The sequence below is a fragment of the Mirounga angustirostris genome, unplaced genomic scaffold, assembly GCF_029215605.1.
Source record: "Mirounga angustirostris isolate CCGP_5_RB_7025 unplaced genomic scaffold, mMirAng1.0.hap1 SCAF_7, whole genome shotgun sequence".
Classification (NCBI taxonomy): domain Eukaryota; kingdom Metazoa; phylum Chordata; class Mammalia; order Carnivora; family Phocidae; genus Mirounga; species Mirounga angustirostris.
In genome coordinates this window covers 33,834,776-33,844,357 of record NW_026991715.1, presented here as the reverse complement: position 1 = coordinate 33,844,357, position 9,582 = coordinate 33,834,776, and the positions used below count along the sequence as shown (strand labels likewise).

General features: G+C 48.9%; 1 protein-coding gene and 1 non-coding gene across 3 annotated transcripts in view; both read left to right on the top strand.

Moving 5' to 3' along the window:
- Positions 1-569: 569 nt before the first annotated feature.
- Positions 570-676, top strand: LOC123836295 (U6 spliceosomal RNA). Its single transcript, XR_006788931.1, has one exon. It is a non-coding gene; the product is annotated as a U6 spliceosomal RNA (small nuclear RNA).
- A 1,748-nt stretch (positions 677-2,424) lies between these two features.
- NRG2 (neuregulin 2) overlaps positions 2,425-9,582 on the top strand; it is a 180,859-nt gene continuing 173,701 nt past the window's right edge. The window contains exon 1 of one of the 2 annotated variants that reach the window (XM_064595990.1): positions 2,425-3,960. In XM_064595990.1, the coding sequence (XP_064452060.1) occupies positions 3,249-3,960 (712 nt within the window). In that variant the 5' untranslated portion in view covers positions 2,425-3,248. The remainder of the gene's footprint in view (positions 3,961-9,582) is intronic. The other variant, XM_045893581.3, reaches the window with a different exon arrangement.

Here is a 9,582-nt window from a genome sequence, read left to right as displayed (position 1 = left end):
TTGTGTGCTTGTTTACTGTTGTCTTCCCAACAGTACGTGTCTTACGAGCAAGGACAGAATCAGTTCGGCTCCCTGCAGTATATCCAGCGGTCAGTACTGTGTCTCAGTGCTTGGCACAGAGGAGCTATTCATTGGGTATTTATTAAGTATATCATGAGCAAAAACCAACTTTATGGGGTAGACCCTATTATTTCTCTGTAAACAAATGAGGAAACCAAGGCCTAGGGAGAAAAACAGGCTCATTCCAAAGGTGGTAAATTACAAAATTGGTTTGAAACCCAGCTCTGCGGGTGCCTGGGTGGCTCAGTCGTTAAGCGTCTGCCTTCGGCTCAAGTCATGATCCTGGGGTCCTGGGATTGAGCCCCACATCAGGCTCCCTGCTCAGCGGGAAGCCTGCTTCTCCCTCTCCCACTCCCCCTGCTTGTGTTCCCTCTCTCACTGTGTCTCTCTCTGTCAAATAAATAAATAAAATCTTAAAAAAAAAAAAAAAAAAGAAAAGAAACCCAGCTCTGCTTGACCCCAGAGAACAAGCTCTTTACCACTACTCTGTTGTCAGAAATGGAAGACTGGTGCTCGCTTCGGCAGCACATATACTAAAATTGGAACGATACAGAGAAGATTAGCATGGCCCCTGCGCAAGGATGACATGCAAATTCATGAAGCGTTCCATATTTTTGCCCCACATAGGGTTCCCTGCTCAGCGGGAAGCCTGCTTCTCCCCCCGCCCCCCACCTCTGCTTGTGTTCTCTCTGCCGCTCTGTCTCTCTCTGTCAAATAAATAAATAAAATCTTAAAAAAAAAAAAAAAAGAAATGGAAGACTGAATACAGTCCTGGCCATGTGTGATCTTGAGTAAGTCCCTTTTCCTCCCTAGGACTGTTTGTTCCATGGGAAAATGGGAGGGTAAAGTTAGCAATATTCCTCATAGTGGTGTTCTGTGATGTAGGAGATCGTGATCTATGAAAACGTAAAGGGGGACATTGAAGGGGCCAACAAGTTTGGCCCGATGCCTTTAAGAGAGATGACTTTCGATTCTTTTCTTCCTTCCCTCCTTTCCTCATGGAAGATTTGCTGCTCTTTATTCTATGCCAGGCACTGTGTTGGACGTCCCTTTGGATAGGGCTCCAAAGACCAATAGGACATAGTCCCTGCCGGTAAGGTGCCTGGTCCGATGGGTCTAACGCAGACCCACTAACAGCTGCTTTTAGTATAGGTCAGTGCCGTAATAGGAATATGTACGAGGCACGTGGTTACACGGAAGAGGAAGGAATTGATTCCTTTGTATGGTGCTCGGGATGGAGGTGGGTGTAAGGAAGGGAGGTGTAAGGAAGGTGGGTGTAAGGAAGGGAGGTGTAAGGAAGGTGGGTGTAAGGAAGGTGGGTGTAAGGAAGGGAGGGATGAGGTATAATGCTGAGCTGGGCCTTGGGGAAAGAGGACCCTTCCAGATGGACAAGGCTGAGGTGAGGCTTCTGGACACCAGAGACGTTGTAGGCAGAAGCACAGCAAGATTGTGCTGGATTCCTAGGGTAGGGGGCTGGCTCCCACAGTACAGAGCTGGTTAGGTAGAGGGAGCCCAGGAGGAGTCAGGCTGAAGAGTTTGGACTTGACTCCTGAGAGCAGTGGCATGGCCAACTGATATTTACATTTTATTTTTTGAAGGATGACTCTGACAGGGGTGGGACTGGAGGAGGCTGATGAGGCAAACAGTGGGGAAACTAGTTAGGAGGCTTTGCAGTAGTCCAGGTGAGAGATGATGAGCACTCGGACCTAAGGCAGGGTTCCTTCACAGCAGGGTTGGAGAGGAGCTGGATACATTGGAGATTTTCTTAAAAGGTAGAGCAGAAGGACTTGGTGATTGACTAGATGAGGGAGAATAAGAAGAGACTAAGGGACTTATTGGAATGGATCAGGAGGCCAAGTATAAAATGCTGCCATTAACAATTATAGGGAATTTGGAGTGGGGTGGGAGAAATAATGCTGTTGGCTTTGGATATGTTAAGTTTGAGGTGGCTCTTAGACAGCCAGCAGGCAAGGTCTAGCTGTGTCCTTCCTTTCCAGAATAGCAGTCCAAGCCTGAGCCAGACATCCCTGGGCCCATTTCCTGCGAGGCCCAGGCAGGGATAAAATTCTCCAAGACCTGAGTGGAATTCCTGAGTTCCATATCCTTCAAGGATGTAAGCTGGTAATTGAAAACGCCCTAGATCCTTATCGATAGGAGGCGAACGGATCGTGGATTTCCTTTTTAAACTCAGACGTTGGCTCCAGTGGATCAAACTCTCCAGACTTTTAAAAGAGAAACCATTTCCTATGGAGCAGCCTCTGGCCCTGACAGGCTCTGGATCTTGAGTTGGCTCCCAAGAAGCCCCCACTTCCCTTAGGGAACAGCTTTTTTAAAGGAAGATGAGGTCGTACAGCGTGTAGCCTGGTCCAGCCTGGCCGCTGCAGAAAGCCTAGAGTCTTGGGGACTGGACCCTCTCCCAGCCACCACCCTTAGTTAGATGTCCTCAATGCCGAGACAAGACTGCACGTAGCCCTAACTCTTTCCAAAATGACGGGACCGACTGGAACCCTTCCCCACCTCAACTCGAATCCCTAGAGCTCACTAGGCGGTGGCAGAGCCGAACACGTGGGCTCCATTAGGGGCCGGCCTCTAGGGTCCTCCCGGGGAAGGGGACAACCTAGGAGGCGGAAGGCTGGCCCGCCACACCGAGCGTGGTACTCTCCCTGGCGGCTGCAGCCCACGGCCGGAGGCAGGGGCCCGCCCTGTGACCCACTCCCACGTTCATAGGACGGTGCCAGAATCCCTTTTCTCTACTCCGCCCTCTCCTCCCGCACCGTCCCGCTGTCCTGCCCATAAATCGGACGAGCAAAGGTAGCACGATTCCTCCCGCGCCCCTGCGGGCCGCGAAACCCGGCGCTAAAGCAGTGCAGTCCCGAGCTTCCCCTGCAGAAGCCGCGCTCCTCGCTCGGTCCTGGGGTTGAGGGGGCGCGAGAGAGCAAGTGGGCGGGCGTCCTATTCTCCGCAGCCTCCTCCAGGTCCCGGCGCGCAGGGTGGGAGCGCCGCGCCGCGCTGCGCATCGCGGCCCGCTTGCCGCCTGCCCCCTGCCCTCGCTGGGCCGCCTCCCCCGGCTGCCGGTGGAGGGCTCCGAGGCGCTAACGTTACGCTGTTTCCGGTTTTCTAGCGGGCTCTGTTTCCCCTCCCAAGGCGGCGGCGGCGGAGCGGCGGAGCCCCCCAAATGGCCTGGCCAGATGCGGCAGGTTTGCTGCTCAGCGCTGCCGCCGCCGCCACTGGAGAAGGCTCGGTGCAGCAGCTACAGCGACAGCAGCAGCCCCGGCGGCAGCAGCGAGAGGAGCAGCAGCGGCAGCAGCGGCAGCAGCGGCAGCAGGAGCAGCAGCGGCAGCAGCGGCGGCAGCAGCGGCGGCAGCATCTCCCGTCCCGCTGCGCCCCCAGAGCCGCGGCCGCCGCAGCAGCCGCAGCCCCGCAGCCCCGCAGCCCGGAGAGCCGCCGCCCGCTCTCGAGCCGCAGCCGCCGGCGGCATGAGGCGCGACCCGGCCCCCGGCTTCTCCATGCTGCTCTTCGGTGTGTCGCTCGCCTGCTACTCGCCTAGCCTCAGGTCGGTGCAGGACCAGGCGTACAAGGCACCGGTGGTGGTGGAGGGCAAGGTACAGGGGCTGGCCCCAGCCGGCGGCTCCAGCTCCAACAGCACCCGCGAGCCGCCCGCCTCGGGCCGGGTGGCGCTGGTGAAGGTGCTGGACAAGTGGCCGCTCCGGAGCGGGGGGCTGCAGCGCGAGCAGGTGATCAGCGTGGGCTCCTGTGCGCCGCTCGAAAGGAACCAGCGCTACATCTTTTTCCTGGAGCCCACGGAGCAGCCCTTGGTCTTTAAGACGGCCTTTGCCCCCATCGACACCAACGGCAAAAACCTCAAGAAAGAGGTGGGCAAGATCCTGTGCACTGACTGCGGTGAGTCGCCCCCTCCCTCTGCTAGAGGAAGGGGGGAGGGGCGAGGTGGTGGAGAATGGGGGTAGGGCGGAGAGGTGCTGCAGGTGCCCAGGCCTGGCAGCGCCCGGCTGCGGGGGAGGGGGGAGGGGGCTGGGGGGTGGGGCCGCCCCTGGGCAGGGCACCTGGCACGGGTGGGTGAGGGGGTTGGGGTTGGGGAGAAGGAGGATCAGGCTCAAAGTGTGCCAGGGGTGGGGGGCGGGGGAAGGCGCTGGCCTGTGCCAGCAGCGATCTGCGGCTGATGTATGGCATGTGGAGCTGGAAAGCTGCCATCATAGCCCAGGAGCGGCAGGAAAAACGGAGAAGTCCGGGTGGTGCTGGCCCGAGGCTCGGTGAGTCAGGAGGGACACTCGGAGGCCTTGCGCGCTCTGCTCCGAGGGGCCTGCCTCGCGCAGGCTGGCCGGGGTCTGCAGGAGCAGCTGGGCAGACTCCCAGGTGGTGAAGGCCTCCGCTGACAAGTTCGCCCAGGGAATGATGGCCCCCCGCCCCCTCCTTCCTCTCCTGGGCTCCGGGTTCTGCTCATCCACACCGCTGGCGCAGGCAGAGTTGGACTTTTTTCTGCTACTGTTTTCTGTCCTCCATGTGGCGCGGGGTGTTTTCTCCATTGCGATTGCCTGTCTCTGCTAAGCGGGTTAGCCCAGCCTTCTCTTACCCTCCAGGAACCGGGGAGCAGACCAGACACCTCTTTTGGCCGTCTCTGGGAGATTTGACTAGGTCTGTTGGTTGTGATGACAATGAAATAGAGTAACTTACTTCTGCTGAATGCCGTTTAAGTTCAGGCTCTGACATCTTACTGGCAGAATGTGTTGACTGCATCTCTCCTCTTCATGATGTTGGGCGCTGCACAGGAATGCAGGTGATCAACACTGAAGTCTGTAGATCTCTGTAGCAGGGAGTGGAGGTCTCCCACGGCCAGAGTAAAAGAAATACCAGTTTGAGAGCTTTTGTTTCTCCTCCCTGAACCCAGGACTTACTTCTCAGTGAGATATTTCAAACCCAGTCGTCCCCATACTGGAGTATTTGGTGCTGGCTGGTCTTGTGCTTATTCCTGTTGGGGTTTCTTTCCTTTTGTCCCGGCTAAGGCTGAATGTGGTGCTTGCTGTGTGACTCTGGGCTGGGTAATGACTGAATTACGATAGATGCCCTGGACGTCACTGAAGTTGGCATGTTTACCAGTTTACCAATCGGTTCTAGATAGGCTTTGGGAAGCAAAGAATGTGGAACAGCTCATAGGAAGTTTTGCTGCCCTCACCTTTTTAGATCAATGCCTTTGACGTTTGGAAACTTTCCTCCTCTTTGCCCCTCCCCCACCCCTGTCTTTCAAGAAACAAGTTTTAATTTAGCAGTGGTAGTGTATCCAGGCATTATGTTAAACCGTGGCCACTTTAATCAGAAGAATCTTGAGGTATCTTAATGAGGAGGGAAAAACTTTGGTGGTAACGGTGATTTATCTCTCTGACATTGTTCTGAGGAATATTATTGACTGCTCTTTAATGTTGGTTTTATGCTCTTCACTGTTTTATGATGACAAGTCGAGACCAGTTAAGAATTTCTAATTTTTTATTCTGTTAAGTATTTTATCTGAGATCCCGTGGGGAGCTGTGGAACTGTGTATTGTGCTGTGGGAAATAGATAGTAAAAACATTTATTGAACCTTGTCCAAGGACAGCTTCTGTTTTGCTTTTCGGTGAGCTGCTCCTGAATATGCACAGTGCACATCACCACATAATCCCTAGTCTGGTCCACTGAGACCCAATGGTCTTTGTCAGATAATCCCCTGTCTTCCTCCTTCTACTTTCCCACTTCCCTCCTTCACAAAACAAACCTTGTTTGTTTTGGTGAGAGTTTAGGAGTTGAATAGTTGAATGTGGAGATCATGAGAGATGTGGAGGTCAGAACTATTGTCTGCTTTCAGGTTACGATCACTTCATTTTATTGAAGTAACATGTGTGGGTCCAGTTCTCAGAGAGTGCCACAATCCCAGCTAAAGAGAAGGCCCTCACATACTGCAAAATGTCAAGAAGCAGGAACAAGTATGGAAGTAAACACTTCAGAATGCAATTTGGCTTTGAGTTGATAGCATCTAGATCTCTGTCAGTTTGGGGGGGGGTACTTTATATAAGGGGATTCGAAATTAAAGGACGTATTTGTGAGAGGAAACTTGTGGAACTGGTGATTATATGCCAGAAGAGCATAAACTGCATTTTCTTATTTTCTACTATGGGGTTAAGGAAAACATGTAGTGGTGATGGTATATTAAATCAGGAAACAAAATCGTCCTAACTAACCACAACACCTTCCTTGTGCTCAGCAGGAAATAACTAACAAATTCATTTTCTGTTTTCTATCTCTAAAGAAAGCCCTCTGGGCCACGGGGTCATTGGGAACATTTTCTCCTTGGAGCAGATTTACCCATTGCAAAATAGGGAAACTGGCACTCAGAAACTGTCATCATGCCCGTTACATTGAGCAATTGTGGTTCAATTGTTACTTTGTTTAGCCAGTTTCAGCTCCCAATGTGTCTGGATTCAGAGAGTGGTGGTTCCTAGGGAGATCATCTAGAAAGGTGTGTTAGCGTGGGTTAGGGTTTTGGGACAATGTATCATATGGAGGGATATTGAGATTAAAAGCTAGCACATGCCTCAGTAGCATCAGTGAGGGGTCCTACTGGACCCTTTCTAGAAGGCCCTCATGAATGGCTAATTTCACTGCAACTGTAAAATATTGATTTGAAGCCTGTGAATTCTGGCTGAATATCTGAGGGGTATTTTTATAGATCTCATGTGTATCATTCATCCAAAATTACTACCTCTGGTGGTAAAGAGTTGAGTAAAATCTTTGCATTTCTAAGAAGCTTGCATACAGGGAGGTGTTTTCTGTGCCTTCTGTGGAAAGGAGAGGAAAAAGAGAAAGGAGTCTTAGGGATTAGCAACTCTGTACAATGCTATAAAAGCATCCTGTTCTGCAAATAGTCCTGCATTTTTAATGATGGTTGCATATATTTTGGTATAATCACACCCTATCTTGTTGCTTTCCTATATATATGGTTTTAAGCTGTTTCCTTGTTACATAGAGCAAATAGCATAAAAAAAAATCATTCTTCCTTTGGGACTTTCTGATATGCAGTTTTCTTCCAACGTATAGTGGTCTTTGTTGTAAAGATGGAAAAGGTGTATCTCTGGAGTGGGTTGGGGGGGGAGATTTTACATCCTTTAGGATAGTTTTTAATTAATATGACAACCAGATTCACATATTAGAGGAAGGTGGTTCACAAAATTCAGCATAGCAAAAGCGACTGCATATTTTTAAAATGCTGTTTATTTAAAGAATCTTTTCTTCCCCAGCCAGCTGGAAACCCAGCTGTGCTGCAGCTTGAAGATGGGAAAGTGAAACTAGTCTAGAAACTGACCATTCCTAGTGATGAGGACAAGGCTTGGTTATAGAGTTAAGGGGCGTAATTACCATCATAATGTCATTAGTTCTTTTGGTGGCTGCTTTCCTCAGCAGATTGCAGTTCTTGGGGCGGGAGCCATATCTTATCTTTGAGGTCTTTTTCCTACCTCTCCAGGACCCCCCCCTCCCCCCGATGCTGGTACTGTGCCCGGTGTATGCAGGGACTCTCCGAAGTGTCTTTTAAATGGATGAAGTCAAGTGAAGTTAAAAAAGCAAGCCTCCGGATTAATACTAAAACAATCTTAACTCTCCGATCTGTGACACCAAGTCTTGTTCTGAAAAGCTGAGTTTGATGATAGCCTTTACCTGTAGCTATGGGAACCTTTTTTCCAAAGGAGTCGTTATCAACTAGAGTACTTAACCACAATGTGCTTAATCATTGTGCTGATTAGTGTTAATGGGATTTGAGCAGCGGAGAATAAAGGTCTTGCTGGAGAGGACCGTCTTTTTTTTTGAGAGTAGATTACCACTCCCTCACCCTCAAAACAAAAATAAACAAAAATAAAACAATTATCCGTTTGAATTAACAAATATTTTGGGAGCTAGAGAGGGTGGTATATTAACTAACTAGGTGACTAACCTCTTGGTCCCAATCCTCTTTTCCATCTTTTATCATCTAGGACATTTTCATTTTATTTCCTAATAGCAAATGCATCGTTAGGGTTTTTTTTTTTTTCCTTTATAAAATTGTATTTACTTTTTTGAATGTGTAATATATTTATATGCCTCAATCTGGAAAGTGCATATGAATATATGGTCAAAAGTCTTCCTCTTACCCCTGTCATCAGCTACCTATCCCTAAGGCAATTGAAAAATAACATATTCTTGAAATGTGTATTTCTCTAAGAGCAAAAGGTTTGTCAAAGCAGTCTTATGTTTTTCTCTTAACAGATGGAGAATGTTAATTTTGCCGTTAAGTCAATTTCATGGTAAATTCTTCCCAAGTTATATATATATATTTGACCTAACCCAAGTTCTTAATCACTACCCTACCTCACAAATATAACCCTATGGTCAGGAATGAAAATACCAAGTTGTTTTTCAGATACTTTGCCATTAAGAAGTTTTCTGACAGTGAATTTTGTGAGGAGTCTTCATTGGGATGCTCAAAGGAGAGATGCAAGGATCTGTCCCTGAGCTTTAGGGCAGCAGATCTGCCGGTTCCACAATCCCTACTGTTTCACCCTCTCGATAGCCTCACAACAGAGTCCATGTGGAAAATCACATGATTCCATATGTGCAAAGAGAAAACCCCACAGTGCGTGATTGCTTTGATTTTCATTTAGAAGTCGAGCCAAAGACTCCAGTTGCTGATGAAGAGTTTGATTTTGACCGTATTCCTATACAGCTGGTACAATTCTAGGGGGAATTATCCACTTGAATACTACTTTGAAGTACGTTTAAGGTAACCGATTTGAACACAGTGTTAAAATTTCAGAGTGTCAGGGAATTGCCACTTGAATACTGAGGAAAAAAAGCAAGTATGGAAATCCAGCAGTGGAAAGTTTTAACCCTCTAAATCCTGGTGGCTTAGTGGCATCTGGCAATTTTGCACATTGATTTGGAAAAGGAATGACAATATCAGTGAAGTTTCCCCTGTGTCGTCTTCAACAACCGGTTCTGGGGTCTTTATTTTGAAGGTCTGAAGTGGTGGTAGTATAAACTGAACCAAAAGTAAAAGAAATTTCCCTCCAGATTTTGAGTTTGGATGGATGCGTATGAAATGTGGATGTTTGTCTTTCTTGTTTCTAGTAATTAACCCTCCTTTCCCACTCACTTACTGGAATTAGCATATAGAAATAAAGTCAGGTGATGAATTTCAAGAGACGATATAGGGAATTTTAGAAAGCTTTAGAAAACTGGGGAAGGTAGGTGAATTGGCTGGTGGAAATGCTGAATTATGACAAGTTTGTGAAATTAGACTCCTTTATTTTTTTAAAGATTTTATTTATTTATTTATTTATTTATTTATTTATTTATTTATTTGACAAAAGTGGGGGAGAAAGAAAGAGAGAGAAAACAAGCAGGGGGAGGGGCAGAGGGAGGGAGAAGCACAAGCAGGTTCCCTGCTGAGCAGGGAGCCCAATGTGGGGCTTGATGTGGGGCTCGATCCCAGGACTCTGGGATCATGAC